This window comes from Ciconia boyciana, chromosome 1 (genome assembly GCF_034638445.1).
Source record: "Ciconia boyciana chromosome 1, ASM3463844v1, whole genome shotgun sequence".
NCBI classification, from domain to species: domain Eukaryota; kingdom Metazoa; phylum Chordata; class Aves; order Ciconiiformes; family Ciconiidae; genus Ciconia; species Ciconia boyciana.
Window position 1 is genome coordinate 63,043,228 of NC_132934.1, and position 23,470 is coordinate 63,066,697.

Consider the following 23,470-nt stretch of genomic DNA (forward strand, 5'->3'; position numbering starts at 1 on the left):
CTAAACCCTGATAAACCTGGCTATTCTTGCAATAGTGAATTTCTTTCCAGCAAAACATTTCCCTTGCCAAAGTATATATTTTTTGGCAGCATCTGGCACTTTCCAGCCCTGGAATCTGACGTAGGCTTGTAAATTGTGCTAGGTTGGCAAGGTTTTCACCCTCTAGAGCACTGAATTGGTGTAAAATAATACATTATATTGTTTCCCACTCTTTCTGCTATTTTTTTTCCTCAAAAGAATTCTAAACTCTGAAATTTCCGTTTCATATCCCGGTGCAATACTCACAAAACTATAGGTCTTTCTCTTCACAAGTTGCAACTGGCTTAGGAACTACTGTGTGAAGCATAATGGCTCTATCATATGCTTAGTATACTTAGTGGCCTCCAAAGCAGCCATTCCATAAAAAGGGCAGACTACAGTGCAGCTATATGTGAGAGGAAATTGTTACAAGTACTGTACTTTGGAAATAAGTTTAGGGGAAGAGGAGATTTTTTTTTCCAATTAAATACACAATGAAGAAAAAAAATGCTTCTGAAAGCATATTTCTAGAGGAAAAAATTACCTTCGTCAACTGTGTGGCAGACTAAATAAAACCAGACATGCAAATTAAAAATTAAGACACCTTTTGGAATAAATCTATGTTTGTCGGCTAACTGACTTTAAAGAAGTGAAGTAGTTATTTTACTCTCCATTTGAAAAATCAAAGAGTTTTCATTTTTTCATAAGGTGCAGCTTATAAATCTTAGTTATTCAGGCAAAACACTCTGTGAAGTCTTCATAGATTTCTCTTATAGATCAGTACCGAGTGCCTATGTTTTCCCAGTCCTACTCACGTAGAATTTCAGAGCAAGGAGCAAACATCTCCTTGCCTTAGACTCGGGAATTAATGCAATCCAGTATTCCACAAAGCAGTAGCTCTAGTGCAATATCTCAATATTAACAAATGCATATGCTTTCATAAAGATTTTACTTGTGCATACTGATAAAGCTTATCCTCTATTCTCATGCATATTAAATTAGACTTCAGAGCTAGAGCATCCATTCATTGAGCATTTATAAATGCTAATATATGCTCATTTTGATGAATACAAACAAAAATCAGTCTAAGCATAATTATTTTTTGGCACTAACAAAACATTGAAGGAAAATGGAAGCTAAATATTAAATATTGTAGCTTCAAAATGCATGCAACTTATTTACATGAAAATCAGATTGCCTACTTTGCAATGTTTAAACCTTGAGGTAGTTCTGTTAAGGGACTTTACAACAGTTCACAAGATTTGTTGTTTGCTTGTTTGTTTGTTTGCTTTAACAGTTCATAGAAGTATCAAAATACAGGCATTTCCTGCTGATTGAACATTGACTCATAATTTTCCAAATACAGATTAGAAATTCCAGAGTACCCTCAAGAAGTATTACCAATATAACATTAAACCATTTGTCTAAGATCACAAGGAGATGAAAAGTGATATCAACAATCTCTTATTTTGCATATGCATGCACTTATAATGCAAAAATAGACAAGAATACTAGCCTAATATACAGAACATAGTCAAAGAGGTGTGGAGATACATAATTAAACAGTAGACTGGCTGGTATGCTTTTTAGAACAATATGTGTCATTATATTGAATTGTTATAATGGAAATAAAAGATAATGGCTTTGTACTCCACCAGTGACAAAAATCTTGTGATTTAGGACAAATCACTTCCAATGGAAATCATTTTCTTTGATTTCAGTTACCTAGAAGAAGTTGTGTGTATGCTCTAAGACTAGATCAAGTAGCTTTATCTGTAGTCGATGAAAGAACATGGGCTCTTTCAGAGGACAAGGATTCATTTCATTTTAAGCAAAGCATTCAAAACAGGAATAAGTCACTCTCCAGACACACCTGCTTGTTGACTTGACTATCTTAAACTAGATCCCTAGTTTTCAGACAGTAAAGCTGAGTAAGATGAATCTCAAGCTCAGCATCCCTAGCCTTCTATGCCACCATAAGGCAGGTAGTACATGCAACTCAAAAATACTCCAACCACCAGCTCCCAGTCTGGACCTAGCATACAGGATGTGCTTGTTAAGATTCTACATTGTAATATAGCACCACAGACTCTCAATCTTGTTGTTCAGGCCACAGAAAAATTCTGTCTGACTGACCTACTGCCTCATAGTGTGTTTACATATATCCAGATACTGTAAGCTATGAACTGGACACCGTGGTAAATGAGAAAAAAAGTTTGTCATCACACTTCCCTGCAGGATCCCTCACAGAGGTACCCCAAAACTGCTAACAAGGCTTCAAATCGTACAAATTATATTACCCTGATGTTTTGATGGAAAAATTTTGAGTTTCTCAGTACAAGCTTATAGTACACTAATTGGTCAATAGCCTTTCACGTTACTTTAAAAGCTGCAGTTATAGCTGATGATTGACTCTAATAGTAGGTTAGGAATAAGTTCACTCTTTTTCAGATTTATGATGTTTTTCTGAATTACAGTCTAAATGGCATTCTCAGGTTCTACTGCTGGGCTAAAAAAGACACTATGTACAGCAAATATAAAGAGTAACATAAAAGCTGCAGGCCAAGTTACCCCAGTTCTTCCTAGAGTCCTCTAAACAGTAGATTAGCATCGTGTTTATCCTGGGCTATTTCTCATGTAATTTCTAATGTTAATGCTACAGCAGTAGATTATAATTCTCCACAGAATGCCTAGATAGTTTGACAGTGGAAACTTCTATAGTCCACCTACACCAGTGCTTCTCACACTGAAATCGTCAATAGAGCAGAACCAATGGCAGCGCCAGTGAGATATTTTGGAGGGGAGGCAGGGAACAAAGAAATCAAGTGTAAACAAGCCCTGCTGAATTACTCCGCTGACTTTGCATTATTTAAAGGGAAGTGCTGTTAGTACAGAAGCCAGCTGTTTAACTACTGGAACTCTGTACCTTGGCCTGCTTTCAGGGGACTAGACTTTGTGACTGGTGTGAACAGTGTGACGAGACTTTGTATCTGCTTGTAGCACGTGGAAAGAAACATTCACATACTTGGTACAGGAGATTAAATGAGAGCCAAAAATTCTATTAAGTAAACTTTGACCTACATGATATGAAACCTCTTTTGAGCTAGCAACTGACAAAAAAGGAAAGAAACCTCCAAGGAAATCAGTGTACATCAGCAAAAAGGAATGCCTAGGACTGTTATATGTCCACAGGCAGCACTTTGAAAGTTGAGTAAATGTAAGGAACTTTTTGTAACAGCTGGAAGGCAGCACTTAAATTGTGTCATAAAGGTGCGAAAGAACTATATGGGTGCCCAGTATACTGACACAGCACGATCAGTCAGTATTTTATGGCAATATCATTAAAAAAAAATTAAGGAACAGAAAACTGGTAGTAAATGTGCGGAACCACCAGCCATTTATTTACTAACATGGATTTTGGTCTAGAAATTAACTTAAGTGCTTAGTTACATCAGTCCCTGTGTAGGAGAGCACTCAGGCATGTACTTACTATTGAATATGTGCTTTAGCCCAGCAGACCATATAGAAGCTTGAACATTTGCCTAGATCTAAGTGCATACTTTGGTAACTTGATGAACTGGGACCATCTGATCCTGCAGTCCTTCCAGAAGAATATGGGTCAAATACTGATAATATCTGTAGAAATGGTAGTATCTCCTTGTCATTCTTTATCTCATCTTTGTCTGTGATAGCATCTTTTCTATACTGCAGCACTTAAGAGGAGAGCAGCAATTTAAAATCTATTAGTTTAAAATTAATTTGGACATCAGATACTTCTCAAAAGTAGAGTCCAGAATCATGATTACTGAAAAAGAATCATTTTTCCTATTTTTTTCTATTTATTTGCTCTATCTGTTGTACAGCACTTTAGGTAATATCACTTTATTTTATATGAATTTTAGGTATAATTGGTTGCTTAGGTCTTTCAAAAATCTTGGGAAAAGTTTTTTTTTAAAGAAAAAATAAAACAATTTGACTTCACAATACTAATGTTATCCTTTTATGGAGGATGAGCATTTAGTATGCCATGTAATGCATGAATATTTAAGTCTATAAATAAATGTTAAGTTTCATTGCTGACCACATCACTGATGTGTTAGTGATTTAATTCCAAATTTGTTACACGTACCATGCATGTTTTTTAAAGCACTATAAGTTATTATATCCTCCTTCATAAAGATGTTATTCTGTCAGAAGGAAAAACAACTCATAGATGTCTTTGGTCTGGCTACAATAAAAATGATTTTGAAGTGCACTGAGATTTTCACCTGAAAGATTCTAGGATTCAGGATTTGTACTAACTATTTATGCATATGATAGTGTAGAAGAAATGTTGCTACTGATTACTAAGTCAGGCAGGCAATGCTCCATGGATTATTCAAGGTATTTTATCAACTTTATAAATGGTTACATTCAGACACTGAAAGGTAAAATAACTTCCATGTAATCACACAACAAGATAGATAGTAGCTAGATGAGAATAAAACTCAGAATTGACAACTTCCAACTAGCAAAAAATTGTATAAATTCCTGCTTGACTTATTGGGAAGACATCATATCCAAATAAATGAGTGATGTTATTAAAAGTTAGAGTACATGGCTCTAGATCCTCTACTTTAGGTACCATCAAAGAAAAATCAAACGTATTCCTGTTGAAATGACTGTATTTACTAAAAGTCATAAATTTCATACTAGAAATGATACTGGTAAACTGGTAGAATGCTATATAACCCATTGCATGTCACTGTTTTATCTTATGTCTTGAGTAAAAAATATTTAAGGAAAGAAAGCATTAGATTATATAATCGAGTTAAATTTAAAATGGCAAAATACAAGCAATGCTGTGTAAGTACAGGCTAAACACAGACAAATTGTAAAGAACTGTTGATTGTTAAAGGAGATGAAAGATTTTCCAAAAAAAATCACCTCTATCAACCAGTTCATCTTTGGCTTCAATCATGACAAAGCTAAATGTCAACCACATTAAACAGCAAAATTTTTGCAACCTTGCAAACTTTACCTTTAATTTGACTATTGCCTTTATAACCCTTTCATATACCAATGGATCCCATAAAAAATGCTGCTATCAGTCATTAGACATTTATAGTCTTAATAATCATGGAAAGAAGATTTCTTCTATCAAGTTCTGTTGTTAACTCATGGAAGTTCCTAGCCAACACATTTCATCTTACTGATTCTAAGTTTTGTCACCTAGAGGTAATATTATCTACCTAGCATGAATGTCATGAGGAGCTAACATTTGTAAGGTTCTCAGAAGTGCAAAATATTACTAATCCTGAAATCTTCTATTGGACCGATAGAATTTTTTTTAATAGGTAGCTTATTTTCTAGGTAGAAAGGTCATGATAAGCCAGATTAAACTAACCAATGAACTGTCCATCCTTATTTTTACTATTAGCAGTAGCCAGGGAATCAACCAAACTTCTATGCCTGTTAGCTGCTATGAAATACCATTGAAAGGAAAGTTCTTGAACAGAAGCTTTTAGAGTCTGTTTGCTTATGAAAAAGTGGCAGACTGAGAAAAGAAAGGTAAGCTTAACTATTCAACTATTTGTACCTGCAGTTCAGCTGGATCTATTAGGAAGAGTTACACCTGCATATCCAGGAACGGAATTTGCCCTTCCATGTTTTAAATGGGAGCAAGACAAAATGTGGAACAGCTCTGGGTATCCCGCACAGTAATGACACTCCACATTTTATCATGACTGCTAAATTTTAAAAGTAATAGGCTAAGGCAACCTGATTAACAGACTTCAGTAAAATCCCCAGGGAAAAGCTTGCACTTTATAATATAAACTCAGTGAGTGAAAATAGTCGGGAAAAAAACCCCTAAACTCTGTGTCTTAACATTTATAATACTTTTCAGTGACACACAGAAAACAACACACACACACACACACACACACACACAGAGACAAATCAAAATATTACTGTAGTCTACTCCTGGCTTGCTGTTCTGTTTAGTCTTATGAAACAAATAATTTAGCAGGCTATGTACAGTATAGAGGCCCTCAGTGGATTGCAATATACTAAGTAAGCATGGTTTTTTTGTTGTTTAATTTATAGTCCCTGGAAAAAAAGACATTTAAATACCTATTGTCTGGGTTTACAAAGCTCATAGGGATAGTTAGTTCTTAGCTGACTATATTGCTGGCTAAAATGTTAGACATACTTTACCACTAGAGGTCTTTTCATTTACGGATGTACTAAGGCCTCAAGGGTTCTTCGTCAGGGGACATATGTTTTAATCACAGAAAATTGCAAAATGCAGTGTTGTCTTCAAATTGACAACTGCAGGACAAGTATACAGACTTTAACCTAGAATTTGCTGTATAAGCATTGGAGGCAATAATTTCCCAAAGAAAGACTGAATTTTCATCTTTTTTGATACCTTTATCCTTTATCTAGCTTGAGTAATTTCTTAAAACGTAAACTCCTGCCAAACTCTGTGAATAACAGATTTTTGGTCTCAGTGATAAAACTGAAGGGGAAAAAAAAAAGGCAAGAAAAAAAATTGGTAGAGCTGACTGAATTGAGTTACTTCATTTTTTGGCTCTTGGTGCAATTTTCTTTCCTTTTTTCCGTATTTTTGGGTTCTTAACCAATGTGGATCGTTCTGTAAATGGAAACATTTAATGCTGAAAATGTCAAAACAAAACATTTAATCTTTTCAGAATTTTATTGGTCTGAAACCAAATTCTACCAGAATTTTAAAAGAGATGTAGTAAGTAAGCAACTACTTATTTTTGTGAATTTACTGTTCCTTCATTTCTAGTTAGTCATAACAGGGCAACTGCATATCCAACTGGGTTGCATACAAACAAGCCCAGGAAATAATGGGTCTGTTATCTTTGCATAGTATAGCAAGAGAAATCAAGAGTTACTAAAGAAATCATAAATCACTGAAAAAAGAGAGAAAAAAAGAGTGTAAGAGTTTTATGAATGCAAATGTCACCCTTTACTGGACCTGGGTGAAAAATGCAAAACATTTGCCAATCAAGTAGTTTCTACAGATGCCCAGTGCAAACACAAAACACAGGAAAAGAACATGTTATGTCAGTCCCATTTCCTATATTGTGCAAAGCTATAGAATATAAAATCTCCTTTTATCTGTTCCATCAACCATCTCCCTATTTTTGCTGCGTTTCATTGGTTACTTTGTTACCTTATTTCCTGCTTCCCACTAGTTTTTGAGCTTGCAGATCTTACAGCTTGTGCAGTGGTATACAGTATTTATTTCCCCTTTTGGAACACACTCTGACTTCATATAGTGACTGCTCAGTGTAGCCTTTTTCATTAGAAAATACTTGCCTACAATACAGGCATGATCTATAATCTTTAAACACCAGCTACCTCAGTCAGCTCAACAATCAGTTTTCATCCAAAAGCTAAAGGGCAAATTTACTTTGCAAGGCTTCTAAATGCCAGATTTCAACTTCCTCCCTCTCCATTCTCAATGCCAAGACAGTTCAATAAAATCTTTTAATAATATTTTTCTAAGAAGATATAATTTTTCTCAAATGCTTAAATAGCAACCACTCATAGACAGAAATCAAAGCTGGCCATTTCCAGGAATATCATCTGAAGCTGTATCTGAGAACAGGGTCTTAGAATAGATACACACAGGCAGCCTCTACAACTGTCATTGGTGATTCAGTTAAAATAATGCAACTTAACATGATTGCTGCTGAGATCTTTGCATTTTCTTTCTAACATAAAAACTTTCCATTTGTGTTTTGAATAGGTAAGCCTACAGGGTATGGATCCAGCAGTAGACGCTTACACCACAAGGGAATAGTGGATGAATGCTGCTTCCAGAGTTGTGACCTGAGGAGGCTGGAGATGTATTGTGCTCCAATAAAGCCACCTAAATCTGCACGCTCTGTACGTGCTCAGCGCCACACTGATATGCCAAAAGCACAAAAGGTAGGCCAGGCTGGAAAAAACAAAACAAAACAAAACCCTACCTATTTTAGGGAAGGAAAATTCTATCAAGGCTGGTAACATAGCAAACAACTGATGTGTTCTGCCTACTAGGGACACTGATATTTAGTGGGGTTTTAGAAAATAGTGTCCGTGGTAGGAAATAAATAGGAAATGGTGTGTTCTATCCCATCTCCTAGAATACTGAGTAAAAGATGGAATTACTAAGCTAGTAGTTGTGAGACTTTATCCTGCTATTGGGTAGTAAATGACAAATACTCACATCATCCAAACATAAATAGCACCTAAGACTTCTTTCAAAAGATAAACCAAACACTGAATGTTTAACAACTGATCTATACAGAACCTCCTCACTCATCCTTCCTTTTCAGGAAGAGGTAGAGTGAGTGATCAAGGGGGAAAACACAGCTCTTCTGCTATTCATTTCACATGTAAATGAACAAATGATTGTTTTCTTTCCTCATTATTTTGGCTTTTTATTTTATTTATCAGAACTAAATTAACTGGATGGTCACTGCAATGATTACGTACTTCATTTTAACTATTTAAAGTTTAATATGTATGTTTTCCAAGCACTTCAAATACTCATTGGTATTATTTGTATAGTTGTTTAGTTCAGAGTATCCAGATTTTTGTTCCTGTTATACTAGATATACTGTACATATATGCAGATAAACTCACCTCTCCTCAACAGAGCCTATAGTTCAGAAAACCCATCTTAGGCTAGGCTACCATTAAGCTCATGTCCAACTGTCTCTCCTGTTTGAGCTCTGAACATCTGTTTTACATGTTATCTGTCATCTGCTGTAAGCCTCTAGTGATATATTTTATTGCTGTTGACTCTGTCTGTCCTACACATATGTTGGCCCCACTCCTGCAGTTATCTGAACATTTTTTCTCATAAGAAATGGAACTGCATGAAATCCTAAGATTTCATAGGAAGTCAGGAAACCAGCACTATATACTAATTTCCTTAATATCATCTTTATGAAAAGAGCAGTTGTAATCGTTCCAGCACACATTTCTTTTCTGTAAGTCAATCCATAGAATGGAATCCTTTCACCTCTTCCTCAAGAGTTTTCAACCTTTTAAAGTAATGGCTGTATGAATCTTCCTGGGAAGTATCACCTTAGCCATGAACATCTCAGAAGGCATACATGACAAGTGAAGTCTTCTTCAGGTAGAGCTCAACTATAGACAAGAAAACCCTGTGGTTTATTCCTGTCTGGGCACACATATATTTAAGGCTTGCTGGAAAAGAAGAAAACAGGCTTGGCCAGTAATCCGTGTGCTCCTTCCCATACTTGTTGCTAAGGTGATGTGTAAAACATTCTGTAACTTCACGTAAAACGAGACAAGATACCTGCCAGCTTTCTGACGGATCTCCACACCACTTTCCTTGGAGGGCTAAGGAATGATGTCATTCTTTAGGCAGCTGTCCTCTTCCCAGTTCGACAGATAGGCAGGAAAACGCTTTTCTTACAAACAGGAAGGAACAGAAGAAAGGCCTCGCATCTTTCTGCAGCAGCAGGGGAGGTAGTGTGCAAGAGGGGATACTGGAAGAAAAAAATTAGAGGGAGTATGTAGTAATTGAGAGAACCTAGCTGCAGAAGAAATCATCCAGGAAATTAAAAGGAGAAAAAAATCAAGATGTGAAAAGGGCAGTAAAAGGACAATGAAGAGCAGAGGAAAAGAAAGGGGAGGCAATTAGATCAAAGAGGCTGAGAAGATGAGAAATATTGAAGAGCTGAATGAACCGGGGTGCATCACACAGAAAAGACAGAATTTTGAGAACAGGGGAGAGAAAATAAAATCAGAGAAAAATCAATACTAAAAACCCCAACAACTTTAAAGAAAATGTATAGGAAAAGGAGGAGAGAGGTGAATAGAAGCAGAAAAATCATAAATGCTTCTTGATGGGAACTTGGTGATAAAATAACAGAAAACTGATGGGAAAAACAAACTGAAATTTTCATTATTATCTGTGGATGGAGAAAATTAGATTGAGGAAACAAAAATACAGAAGGGGTAGGAGAAACTATTATTCAGATTTATGATAGATAAAAGGAAAATACAGGGAAGGGAAGAGAACGGAAACAGAATTCATTAAGAAAAACTCTATGTGAAAAAGCTCTGCTACATATTCTCATGTAATTATTTTTTCTTTCTTTTTTCTTTTTTCAGTCAGCTGTACATGCCTCCATTAAGACAGACAATGCTATATTCATACTTTCTTCTTTTGATAGGCTCCCCCAACATGAATGTATTTAGCTAATTCATAGTGTCGATATGTCACTGATTTTAATTTAAAAAATAATTATATGAAAGTCAAATTATTTTTCAGTTAAGCAATTTTTTTTCTGCTTTAGAATATTTTTCTTGCTTAATGTTATATATGAGATACATATCTTACACGTATAAAGTGAATATATATGTAGAGATAATATATATGACCTCTTTAATGTTTTCTTATTTAGATACAAGATTTAAGGCAGGATTAAGTGGAATATATAAGACGTTGTACAGGCAGTCTCAGATTTCATACACAATCAGTTTCTTATGCCTTTCATACTTCTAATGTAGTTTTTATTTGGCATCTCCTCATAACCTTTTTAATAGACAAATCCAGGATTTTTGTTTTGGTTTAAGTGTTTTTGTAAGTGGTCTACTTTCCCAATTCCTTGAGGAGATCATTCCTCCTATGCACGATTTGGTAGAATAACTTACTTCAATGAAGCAGGGCTGTTCTTCTGTTCATAGGTTATGATAATGCTGATCTTTAGTCATTACATTACAAACAAGTGTTGCTACGCTACACACACAAATCTGAATGATGAGGCCCAGGCACTGAATGATTAATGTGGGCTGGGAACCCCAAATGCCAATTTGCTGCTCTAAGGCCTACATCAAGGACTAGTTTTAATCCAATCACAGAGACTGTATGTGTAGAGTTATGTTTGTGTGTAGCTAACAAACTAAATATTTTTTTCTCTATACGATCTCTATTTGTCCTGTTCTAAGACGTTTACTCACAAATAAATATAAAAGTATATTGAAAAGGAAAAAATAAGCACATTGTTATGAAATACTTAGGGGTGTTATATACACAGCATACTTCACAGATTTACAAAAAAAGAAATTAAGAAAGAAGGCAGTTAGAAGCACTTTGTTATTGCCTCAGCTGCTCTATACAATGGAGCACATACCCAACCTTAACTCTATCCCAATTTAAATGCCCAGCTTTCACCACCTCTTTTGCACTCAGCCCATGACAAAATTACCCTAAACTGGAGCAGCCAATGAATGCAACAAACATGCATACTAGCTTGCAGAGAGAAATGAGGTGTGCATCAGAGCACAATGTTATAGCTACAGGTTAACCCCCCTAAAGTCTCCAGTGAACAGATGGGATAACTCAGAGTATCTGTCCAGCTGGAGTTCAGCACTATGGGCCTTGAGTAAGCTGTGAACTACAGGAAGAGGTAGTTTCTATTAGTGCCCAGCAGTCAAACATCCTTCTCAGACATCGTCTAAAGGATACTAAACTCTCACTAAAGTGTGTGTCCCCCTACTTAAAAAGTATCATCTCCCCTACTGCCTGAAATACTTTATATTTTTGAGTCAAAGCCTACAGAGGTCACCTAACCTGTCTAGGTCAGCAACTCTGGAATGAAAAAACTGTTTGTAGTTTGAGAGGCTTCTGGAGCATTCAAATTGCTTTCTCCAGTGTGAAACAATAAATATATCCAAGCTGGGGTACGGGAAATATACAGTGAAGTGGCAGTCCTGTTTCCAAATGCTCAAATCTGGCATAGAAGAAAAGTTGTCTTCTTGGTGACAACTGGACAATGGTTGGTCAATGAGAAAATGCTTTAGTTTTATACAAATATTTTTTTCAATAGCCTTCACATGTTGCTGTAACAATCATATCTGAAGCAGATTTTATACAAAGCCAACATAGCTGGCTAAGATTTAGTAAGCCATTTACTTAATATCTTTTGTTCCTGTTCCTCTGAACTTGACCTGCAAAGGTAAATTATTCCTTTAAAATAGAATAGGATCTATTCATATAATCTATATTCAGTCAATCTGTGTTCTAGAATATATTGCCCTGATCATTCAGATTCCTCAGTACAAGAGCAGCTGACCAGAAATATAGAAATGGCATAAAATGTGCAAGAACTACAGGTAATACAATTGGTTTTCTCTAATAGGCTTCCTAAGGAAAGCTAGGTGATTAAATTTGATTTTCAGTTTAGTGTTCAGATTGATGAAATAAAAAAAAAAAAAATTCAGGACAACTGTTCTGAACTATTTAGGTAAGGGAATAGAGTAATTTTAGATCCTTTTGCAACACTAAGACCAAGGGTTATAAAGATTGGTTTTCTTTTTTCAGTTTATTTAATTTACTTCAATGTAGATACCTTTCTATTATTAATATTTATATTATTAACATGAATTAGTTCTCTATATCTCTTTACTACACTGAATGAAAAAAATGATGTTTTGAAAAGGGAAGGTCAGAAGTTTGACATTGGAACTGCTGGAATTTAATATTTTGGTATTACCAAAGCAAAGCATTTTAATCTCAAAAAGTAAAAAAAAAGCTTTTTGATTTCTTGCAGCTCTGTCTTTTTTGTGGTGAAACTGATCTTCATTAAGCTATTTTCAGTCTCCTCAAAACTTCAAATTTCAAGGAATTTAATATTACTCAAAATCCCCTTACTTTGCTTCTGACCATCTTAATTAAGCTACTGAAATTTAGTACTTCACCTTTTTGCATTCATTATAATACTATTCAAAACAAGACCCCAGTAAAACAAACAGTTAAAATACTGTAAAAATTAAATTTTATTAATACACATGTACTTTTAAACCAACAGGTAATTTTTTGAAGGATCACAATCCAGCAAATATTCCTATTAGTCTTGCAGCAATTTTCTTTTGTAATAAATTTCATTTGAAAACTCATGAGAAATAATAATTTTTTTAAGAATAGGGAAAACCTAAAGATTTGATCAAATAATCCAACCAGCCTGCACGATCTGTTATTCACTCATTTAATGATCACACATTAATTATGCTCATCCGAAGCCTGTTTTTGGTTACTTGCTTGCTATTTGAATACTCTGTTGAAAGTTTTCAGTAGAATTCTTACTGTTAAAAAATGAGAGATACTTAGGTATTCATCTTGCCAGAACTGATAAAAAATAGGAAGTGATCAACTGCATAATACGAATCCATTATAAAATTCTACCTCAATTGCAGTTAGTTACATACATAAGCAGAGATTATTAAAGCGGGCACAACTTAATCACGTCAGCATTTCTAAACCCAAGAAAGATGTCCCTGAATTTTTAACAAAGAGAACAGGTGTGAAACCAAAGCACACTATAGATCAAGATTGTTTTTTTTAACCTAAAACTATGAGAATAATAATTGATATTGCTTTCAGATTAAAATCTCATTGAATGGGCAAATATATCAGCTAGTAAGGTAGGAGTGAGGAACAGGGAGAAACATTCAGTACTTGTGCTGGAAAGCAAAGTAATGGTTTCACCTATTTTTACACTATATTTATGTTTAGTTTTAAACTGCAAAACAGGAGCAAGAAGGGGAATTAAAGTTCTGTCTTCAGTGTACATGGTTCCATCTAACTTTTCTTTCATTCGTTTCTTTCTCTTCTGAGAAACAATAATGAAAGTTTAGTTTATTTACCCTTAAGTGAATTAAGTTTTAACAGCAATTTGGAAAACTAGTGAATAGAACTTTGAAAAACAACTGTTCTCTGTTCAAGCAAAGGAAATTGAGCTATTTCCACAACAATTGTGTATGTGAGGGAAGACTGTGATCTTTTTGAATGAAGCAGTGTCACAGAACCAGTGGCACAAAGTTCTTATCAATTTAAAGCTACAAGGTACCTTGAAAATTATTACATGAATGTGAACACTGGTAAGGCTGATTTTTAAATCCAGTAAATAAAGAAGAGGGAAAACAAAAAAAACATAGTACCATGCCATCCCCTTGCATCCTAAGCAAAAGGACCAAAGAGGTGTACATCTTGATATAATTTTGCTCTTCCTCAGATTTTTAGTTCTTATTCTTCTTTAGGCCCCATATGTGGAAAATTCACATAAATATGTGTATTACTAACAAAGTATCAATAGGAAGCGGATTCCCTCAAAAATCCTTTTCAGATTTTATCTAATCTTCAAAATTTACATAAATACTAAGTGGGACTAAGAGAGAGGGAAAAGACGTTAATATTTTTCATTTAAGAAAATACTATTAAGAAAACAGAAAAAGTATTGCATTATTTCTCATTAATCTTCCTAAGATTGACAGATTCTTTTGTAATTGGCTCAGTATCAACTCACAGATACATTTACAGGCCAAAATATGCACAATGGCACTAATCTTAATTCCTATTACAGCCATGCCACGTTACCAAGCCAATGACGGAAACTTTAGGTGTAACATAGAAGAAATTGGCCTCTTCACTTCAGAAAATTATTTTCTCCCATTGCTTACTTTCCAGCCTTGTTATTATGTTACTGATCACACTGCCCCCAGAACTAAAAAGCTTTCTAAGAGATCCCAGAGAGTTCATAGCCAAGTTATCATGCCTGTTACTACAAACACTAGACTTTCCATTTATTACCAATAAAGCAAGAGATCTTTTAATGTCAATATGAGGTTTGAATGTCCATCCTGAAAGGGTAAGAATGTTGCTGCATGCTTTCCAATACCCTTCCATCTTAGTTAAATGACCTTTACTATCACTGAGGTAGTTGTTATCCTTATGTCAATGCTGCTCTGTCTCTAAAGATCCATGCTTAGGGTGATAGGGCAGAAGTCTGCGCTTCTCCGTTCATGAACTGTCTTATGCAAAGTTGACATTTTGCATCTGTCATCTTAAAATGCTTATTGTTTTTGTCTGGGTCTGAATATCAGCTCAAAGGATCCCATAATGAAACAAGCATCACAGATAACAATTTTATTTCGAATTACCTTTTTTTCAAAGACTTGAGAAATAAGGCAAGCTTTTCTATACCAGTGCAAATGCAGGTCTGAGAACCTGATTCAGACATTCACACTTTTTTTTTTTCAATGGTCTTAGCATTGCATACTTGAAAAAATGTGTTATGTGGGTCAAAGCATTTTCTGGCATGCATGTTACTGCTGCCTCCACCAGTGCCACTTCTTTGTAGTTATTCATCAAAATGCTGATTCCAGAGGAGAAACTGTTCTAAAAGTAACCTGCCATCTTCCCTCAATTTCAAAGCTAGCCTGTGTATTACGACAGCTCTTTTTCCATCTACATGTCAATATTAAGGCTATAACTAAAACTCTGCTGGATCTTAGTATTTGCTTTCTTTGGATGATAAAGCCATTTTAAAGTCAGACAACAGTAGCAGTGGAGAGAACTTATATTTTCATTTGGGAAACATATAGTTAATTTTCAATCTAAGTATACTTTGAAAGCCACTGCAATGCAAAATGGCTGTTGTTTCATAAGGCTCTCACTGTCCATTTTATAGATCATGAATGTGCAGCCTTTAAGAATGTATGACTTTCTGCAAATAAAACGTAGCATATAACTTTTCCTATATGCTGGTAAACTGTCTTCGAAGAAGAGAACCTAGGGGCAGCATTGATGAGGATATTTTGCTTTGTTGCCATGAGGAAAAAAACAGGGCAGATGAGTCAAGGAATTCCTGTTTTCTTACTTCATTGTTACTTTCATGGATAAGCAGAATTCTGTTGACATTTCTGTTTCTGTAGTCGATCCATACTAAGGAAGCTATTCCATAGTGGTATTAGGAAAATTTGATGAAGACAAGGCAGTATCCTACTGAAATGATCACAGGAATAGTGACTAGATGATTAATCTCTTCTTTGTCATTTACTATTGCATTTCAGACTAAGAACGTCTAGAACAGCAGATTCCTAACAAAGATATTTCTTCATTCTGAATACTTTGCTATTAACAAATTTGTCTTGTCAGTGATGATAAATCTTAGTTTGGCTCAATGTTCTTACTTGTTGGTAGTATAATTAATTTAACCATTACTAGTACTGCTTGGGATTTTTTATATTCTGAAAATAATAATTCAACTCATATCCATCAGAATCCAATCCAAAACCTGTGAAAATGAATAAGCTCTATGTGAGCTCAAGCTTTGTGATCCTTTGCCAGTTTCTGATTTATTTTATGTTTAATAGATACTGGAGGCAAGTGGAAGTTATATATAGAATAGTATTTTATATAGGAAATCATTTAAAAAACCCCCACAAAACTACTGTAATGCACCAAATCAGCTTCCATTTTCTTTCTGTCCATCAGAAAAGCAAGCAAAAATTTCATTACTTCTTAAATTTTAGAGAATACATTTCCTTATTTTTTAGGGCTTAAATAGCAGATAACGCAGTGGTAGAGCTGCATACGCATGCCTTACCTTTCTCAGGGAGATTTTGTATTTTTGGCTTTTCTTAAGACAACAGACATGATTTGAGTTAACTAAGAATTTTACTTCTGATAATGATTATAAATATGGAGAGTCACTTCACAATTCTGCCTCTAGTCTGGTTCAGAATGTGCAAAGATTTGGGCCCAGCTAATATTTACCAACATGGCAAATAAGGAAATCAAAGAAAGATATATGCCACACCCATCACGGCTGCTGGAAACTGGCTGGTGCATGGTAAAACAGTGAACTGAGGTCATTATTCATTCCAAGCTCTCTTGATTTGCCTGGCACATCACCTTGTCTCTTTGAAAATACAAATTATTTGGCTGCAGCTCCTGCAGTGAACCCACACTTTTTATTCTCCTAAAGGCCTTATCCAACAAAAATCTTACACATCTAATATGCCACTTATGCAAAATGTAGGTAACAGAGTCCCACTCAGCAATTTTTAAAACCTCTGACCATTGGGTATCAAAGCCCAGGAGGTTCCATAAATCCTGCAGTTACAGCTCTAAAGCTCCCTGGCCCCTGTACATCCTGCTTTTGCAAATATCCTTGTTCTGAAAGAAAGAAAATCTTTGGTACTTACTGTGTTGTCTAAGCCCATCCAGGTTCCAGTATGCAGATGTTTCCTCTGCCAAGATCAACAATGACAGCAATCAAAGTGTTTATGCTTAGGAGAATGGGGAATTTAGTGTACAGAAGTTTTGTGTAGTTAAGTTCTCTGTGAACTGGCAGAAGGGCTCTAACAATTCCAGCATTCAGGATAACTGTTTTCCCACTAATATGAGTTTTGTGGTCATATAGTGCATTAAAACCTATCATCTGGAATAATTCTTTTTTTCTACACCTTCAGGAAGTGCATTTGAAGAATACAAGTAGAGGGAACACAGGAAACAGAAACTACAGAATGTAAGAACATGCCATCCACAAGAATGAAGAATGAATGTGCCATCTGCAGGATACTTTGCTGTAAATAAATTATTTGTTAAACATTGGAAGACTTAAAAAAAACCTATGGTTTAATAAGCTTGATGCAATCTCAACCAATGGGCATTCTCCCAGTGAACAATGCAACTAAACATTCCAATATTAAGTCTTTAGAGAACAGAACATTTTAACCAGCCCAGAGCTAAAAAAATCTGTGGTTGATATATTACCGTTTGTTAACCTGTTTTAAATGTCCTGCACAAAATCTCTTAAAGTCCTGTGCCCCTCAAAAGCCTACAAATTTATGGGCTCTTGATGGATCCAATTGCACTAAATTAACCTATGAACACTGGCTGCTGGAGTCATTCATCAGCCTTGTCTAAGTGGTGTTTTTTTTATTTGCACTTCTATACAAGCAACAGGCTGTTTGTTTTACAGTGTCTGATAACATTGTTTGTCTACCCCTTCATATTTGCACAGTTTGACATTCCCAGTAACAGCAGCAGTAAGGTAACATATACGGTTTTAAACATCCATTAATTCCATCTGTGGCATTTTGACAGAATATGGGTTATAGATGCATTTGTTTTAAGACAGTATTATTTTTCCTTCTCTTGCAAAGATGCAGTTTATTGCAATTTGTGAGACAAAAGATTTTTAAAAGCAGTTAAAGCATACATAGGCTCTCAAACCATTAATGATTCTTCCAGGTAATTATTTTGCAACAGTATAGGTAACTTCTTTCTTCCTCCATATAATGCAGTATGTAAAATTTAGCATATCAATAATACACATATATCAAACAGTATGTAAAAATCTCTGTTTTATAGTACAACGGTGCTATTTTATAGTTTGTTACATGAAAGGGTCTGGCCAAAACGGTAGTAGGTAGAAGCAAATATGAAAAGATCAAGCCAAAGATTAAATAACACAACAGTTTTAAAAATACTCCATTTAAACGAACTAAAATGGCTTCAGATTCCAACATGGAAATAACTTTCCCATCTTCAAAAGAAAATTCAGATACTTGTTTCCTTTTAGATGTTTGAATGGTGGTGTTTTCACTTAGGGTAATGTGGAACACAAATTCATACATGCTTAGGCCCAGAGAAGACAATTTGAGAAACAGCCCTCAAACAACTTCAAAGGGGAGCCATTCAGGGCGTAAATCTTTCTGAAATATCAGCATTCTATTCAAATGTAACAAAGAGTTACTCAAGTTTGCTGCCATTTTAATTCTTCCCACAATCAGATGTGACTAAATTGACTGTTGATTAGGCTGCTGCATCGCTCTGTAAATCAGAAAAGCTAATCTAATCACAAAATTACAGTGTAGAAAGAGTCCTCAAGAAGAGATGAACCATCATGTCTTTCAAACTGCTACTCACAATAGCTTTTCATGCACCCTTGTGGGACACATATGTATTTCTGGATAATCTCTGCTTTGTAACCTTGATAGGTACTGCACTGATCCTACCTTGAATAACTCTGTCCTATGCTCCATTTTTGTAAACTCACTCAGTGCTAGATTGGCCATGCAGCAAAGGGCGATAGGTAGCCAACCGTGTCCCAAGGTGAGCAATAAACTTCTCTGTGAGAGAAGGGAAGAGAAGGCAGGAGAGAACGCACTGTTCCATCCTGTCCAGAACTGCAATGTGGTTCCACTCAACTTCTTCCCCCCATCACCCTGCACGTGGTAAGCTCAGACAAGGGATGAAATATCCCTTGGTCAACCCCAAAGAGGGCAGGGAGAATACTATGTGAAGGGAGCAATTAGGGAGACGTTAGATTAGATCTGTAAAGGAATGATCTCTTTTTAAAGGCTCAAATCTGCCTTACTTTCTACTACATCCATAGGAGTAGATGACTGAACTATGGATTAAAACACAAGAGAAGAATCTCTGCAGACTGCATATGGTACAGCTCCTCAATAGTTTCTTATGAAACAGACAGGAAGGGTAGATTTCAAAAGTCTAACAAATTATTATAGTTCCTTTTTTGTTCCCATAGAAAATTTGGGTTTCGTATTTTTTCCAAGGAAAGTGCAATATATTCCTATGCAATTCTTTAAACCCTCCACTTTCTGTGAGATGCATGTTTACATGCACAATAGACTGCCATCGCAATGTAAAAGCAGAGAGGTAAATGAATGAAAAGAATGTCACAGCTGTCACTGACTGAGATAGTTATGTTGAAAAAGGAAGAAAGTAGAGAAACAGGTGGGGAAACTAACCTAAATTATTTACCACCAATTCAATAAACAGAGGTAGAAATTCTGATATCTATCACAGCTCTCACAGGCCTCTTTTTGGCAGTGGAGATGGAAAGGGGAGTATTTTTACTTCAGTGGCTGTTAAGAATTCTGAAATGTACTCTAAGAATAAGCCTTTATTTTGATGTCACAGACATAATGCATATTTCCATTTCGTGACCATGACTTTCTGTCCCCTGCCTCCTCTGAAGTTCTAAGGGGAGGAGGGAGGAAAGATGTGAGCGCAAAAAGCAATTTGCAGATCTCTGTGGTGACAAGTTTCTTTGTAGATAACATTCTACTAATGCACTGTTAACATAACTGAATAACCATACAACATTGTGCTATTTAATTCCTGTAAATTAAGTCAAATTTTGGTCTTGGGATTCACGCACTCACATTCATGCCACCATATTTATCCTGTCGAGAAATCATAATTAGAAAGTGTCACTCATAGGCAGCAATATCTAACATCAGAACTTGACAACTGTCTAAACAAATTAGAACAATTCTTGAAAGAAACTACAATAAATAATGAATAGCTACAAGGTTCAAAGGCAACACTTTGCTTTACTAGAAAATAAATGGTATCACAAAATGGAGACTAGCTCCACCACCGTAGAGGTGAGAAATGCATGGATGAGAAATTCATACTTGTATAAGAAATCTCCAGTCATATGGCAGGAAGCACATGATATACTAGTCAGTGTGAAAGATAAAGGACTGCATTAGGTTAATAATCTGAGTAAATCCACTACTTAAAGAAGTTGAAGCATGAGCCAAAACATCTCCCTCCCAAAAGTACAAAGTAGCCTGACTTGAAAAACTTCAAATTAGAGAAACTGAAGGGTTCAGCTGGATATTCAAAAGCACTCCAGATATTTAGGAACAGGGATCCCACTGGATGCTGTTGATTCTAATAAATCACTTAAGTGGTAAAGAAAATCCCACTCTCCATCCTTCCATGTCATGTAAATCACATGAGAGAACTCACAGATTTTTGCATTCTAGAATAGACATAAAACTCCAATTATTACCCAGAATGTCACTGAAGTGCAGAAGTAAAAAAGTGAATTAAGTCTCATTATTTTCAGTTAGATCAAAAAGCACTGCAGATCTAAACCCACTGAAGTTAATATATCTCTTTCATCAAGGTAGCAAAATTTGAGCCTCATCTCCATAGTAACCATAATTAATCATTAAGAGTTTAAATGGAAAATAAATACATTTTATATTCTGCTCAAAATGTACTTACGAACTTACATTTGTGTGAAAGACTTGTATGAGGCTCATTTGTACCATTCAGTCAAGAAAGAAAAGAAAATCGAATAATGGAATACTGCGTTCAGTCCCTGGAGGTACATTCAAGTAGGCACCTTTTGCCCAAGGCAGATTATAGTGTCAATTCCTTTTTTAAGATTAAAGGGTAAGTTAGTGGTAGGCTTTCTTTACAGAAGTGAATTCCATATACACCTAGTAGCTGTGTTCAGTTGTCCCATGAGCTGGTTGTTGACTTAGTGTCAATGGCTAAAGTTGATTAATGAAGACTCTAGGCCAAGCATTGTGTCTTCTTGGCTCTCCATTTTAATGAGGAAGTGCATCATAAGACAAGTTCAGAAAGGTGTATGCATATTTGCTTTACCTGTTACTGATTTGGCCAACAATGCCAAAGTGGTGCTATTGTTTTGTTTAAGAAAGTACTTGACTAAAATATAAAAGAAAGCATAAATATTTTTTTAATGTATGAAAATGACAATTATATAGGTATGGTTATTAAAATAGAAATACAACTAGCCATAACTTTTCAACTTTTTGTCACTCAGCAATGGCAAAGAAATCTTAAATTGATGGAGACGGGGCAGGAATAAGAGTCAAAATGCCACAAAAATTCATGGACTTGAAATGCAATTCTGAATCTTTACTCCAAGTCAGAAATATAGACAAAGAAAAGCATTTAAAGTGAGGGAACAATGGATATGACTGAAAGCCTGTTCAGATTAATGCGAGTCCTGTATCATACCAAAGATTTTTAAGCCACGCTCTAGCCTGAAATCAGTGTAGAGTTTGGCTTAAAGTCAGTGGCATGATATGATCGAGATTTTCATAAAGCACATGTTTTTATTTTTACCTGATTACCTTCTCACTCATGGCACACTCCCCAAAGCCAATATTCCTTAAAAAAAAAGCACAAAGAAATGCATCTAATTTTAACAACAAATGAAAAAAAATATTCCTAACATGAAACTGATGCTATTTTTAATTCTCGCCAGTTTCAAATTGTGAGAAAAAGTTGAAATATATGGCTAACAGTCTGTGAATTTTTTTTTTAACTTTATGTGGTCACTATGAACATCCTAATGTACAAAATTTCACTTTTCTTTGTTTTGTTTTGAAATGATGGTAAGTTAAGCCCAAATAGAGATTCTTGGAACGTATAGGCTAGATAGAATACTTATGTTCTGATGAAGGTATAATCAATATATTTAAAATGTTTTATTTTTAGTCTGAAAAGGAATAGTAATAATTTATTTGGGGACTCAACCTATACTGGTCCCTCTTTTAAGGATACTGTTCAGTGCAAACAAGTCTTCCAAATGCCAAACTTCTATTCAAAACCAACATTCATGCCTCCCTCCCCCTCCCCCCAGCAAAACTAGTTAAAACACTATTGTAACATAATTTTATTGTTTGTCTCTTTGTTTGGGGGGGGGGATTGTTTCGTTTTGATTCACTTTGTTTTGATTTGGGGGGCAGGGGTAAGGAGGAGGAGATGAGGCTTTCAAGCAATTCAGATTTTTTCCTCTTGGGTACAATCTACAAAAAATAAAGAATTTACCTTGATGAGATTATTAATTATCCAATTCATGTGTGGAAGTAGTATTAAGTAAAGCAACTAGATTAAAGTTGTCTTGAAAGAAGGAAAAAAAGTTATTAACACAAAGTTTTTACTCATTCTAATCCTACACTATACTTTTGCTTCTCACAGCATTGGAATATTCCACTGGACTATAACTGTCCAAACACACAGTATCTGATATATATAAATCTTCCTTGATTTTTTACATGAAGGGTGTTATGGGAATATCTGAAACTTGATTACATATAGTACAGTATAGAGATACCAGGCTAGCAGAGACCAAAACAAGAAGGACCTCCCTGATGCTTACATTAGGAAATCTTATACTAGTTGCATAAAGGGTGTGTGTACATGTATATATATACATATAGAGACATATGTATGTATATATATGTATAACGTTATAATGTGTGTATGTGTATGTGCATGTGTGTGTGCATGTGTATATTAAGCTTTTCTTAATTTTCCTGTCAAGTAAAATTTGAATTTCTTGCTTTTTACACGTTATTTCTCATGGATTATATTCAATAATCCAGTTGGAATCTAATTTTAGAAGAACATTGTAGAATATGGGTGTCACAAGTTAGATCCCACCTTTGTTTTTCACACCTCAAGAAATGACCTGATTTTTAAATCATGAGACACTTCTCTGCTGTCATCAGATAAATCTATCTATCTGTTTAAGTACAGATATAAAATACTAACTCTGAGGGCCTTTCTACGAAAACATTGATTTTAAAATTTTCTTTTATTTAATTATTCTCCAGATAACTTCTGTTAAGTGAGATTTTTTAAATGTAAGCATCCCTTCAAAGTAAGAATAATGGATAATATAAACAGAGAAGAATGAAAATTTCTGTCATTTAATAATATCACCTCAATTATTCATTTGTCAATTAGATGTTTTTTGTAAGAATAATTCACGCCTCTCTATAGCACCCTTAACTATTTCAGAAGTGGAAAAGACTTAGCACTGTA

At 35.1% G+C, this 23,470-nt stretch overlaps 1 protein-coding gene across 1 annotated transcript in view; it reads left to right on the forward strand.

Annotated features, from left to right (window-relative positions):
* Window positions 1-22,415, forward strand: part of IGF1 (insulin like growth factor 1) — a 58,463-nt gene extending 36,048 nt beyond the window's left edge. Inside the window, exons 3-4 of the mRNA XM_072849491.1 lie at window positions 7,784-7,965; window positions 17,311-22,415. Coding sequence (XP_072705592.1) covers window positions 7,784-7,965; window positions 17,311-17,370 — 242 coding nt within the window. The 3' untranslated portion in view covers window positions 17,371-22,415. The remainder of the gene's footprint in view (window positions 1-7,783; window positions 7,966-17,310) is intronic.
* The last annotated feature ends 1,055 nt before the right edge of the window (window positions 22,416-23,470 follow it).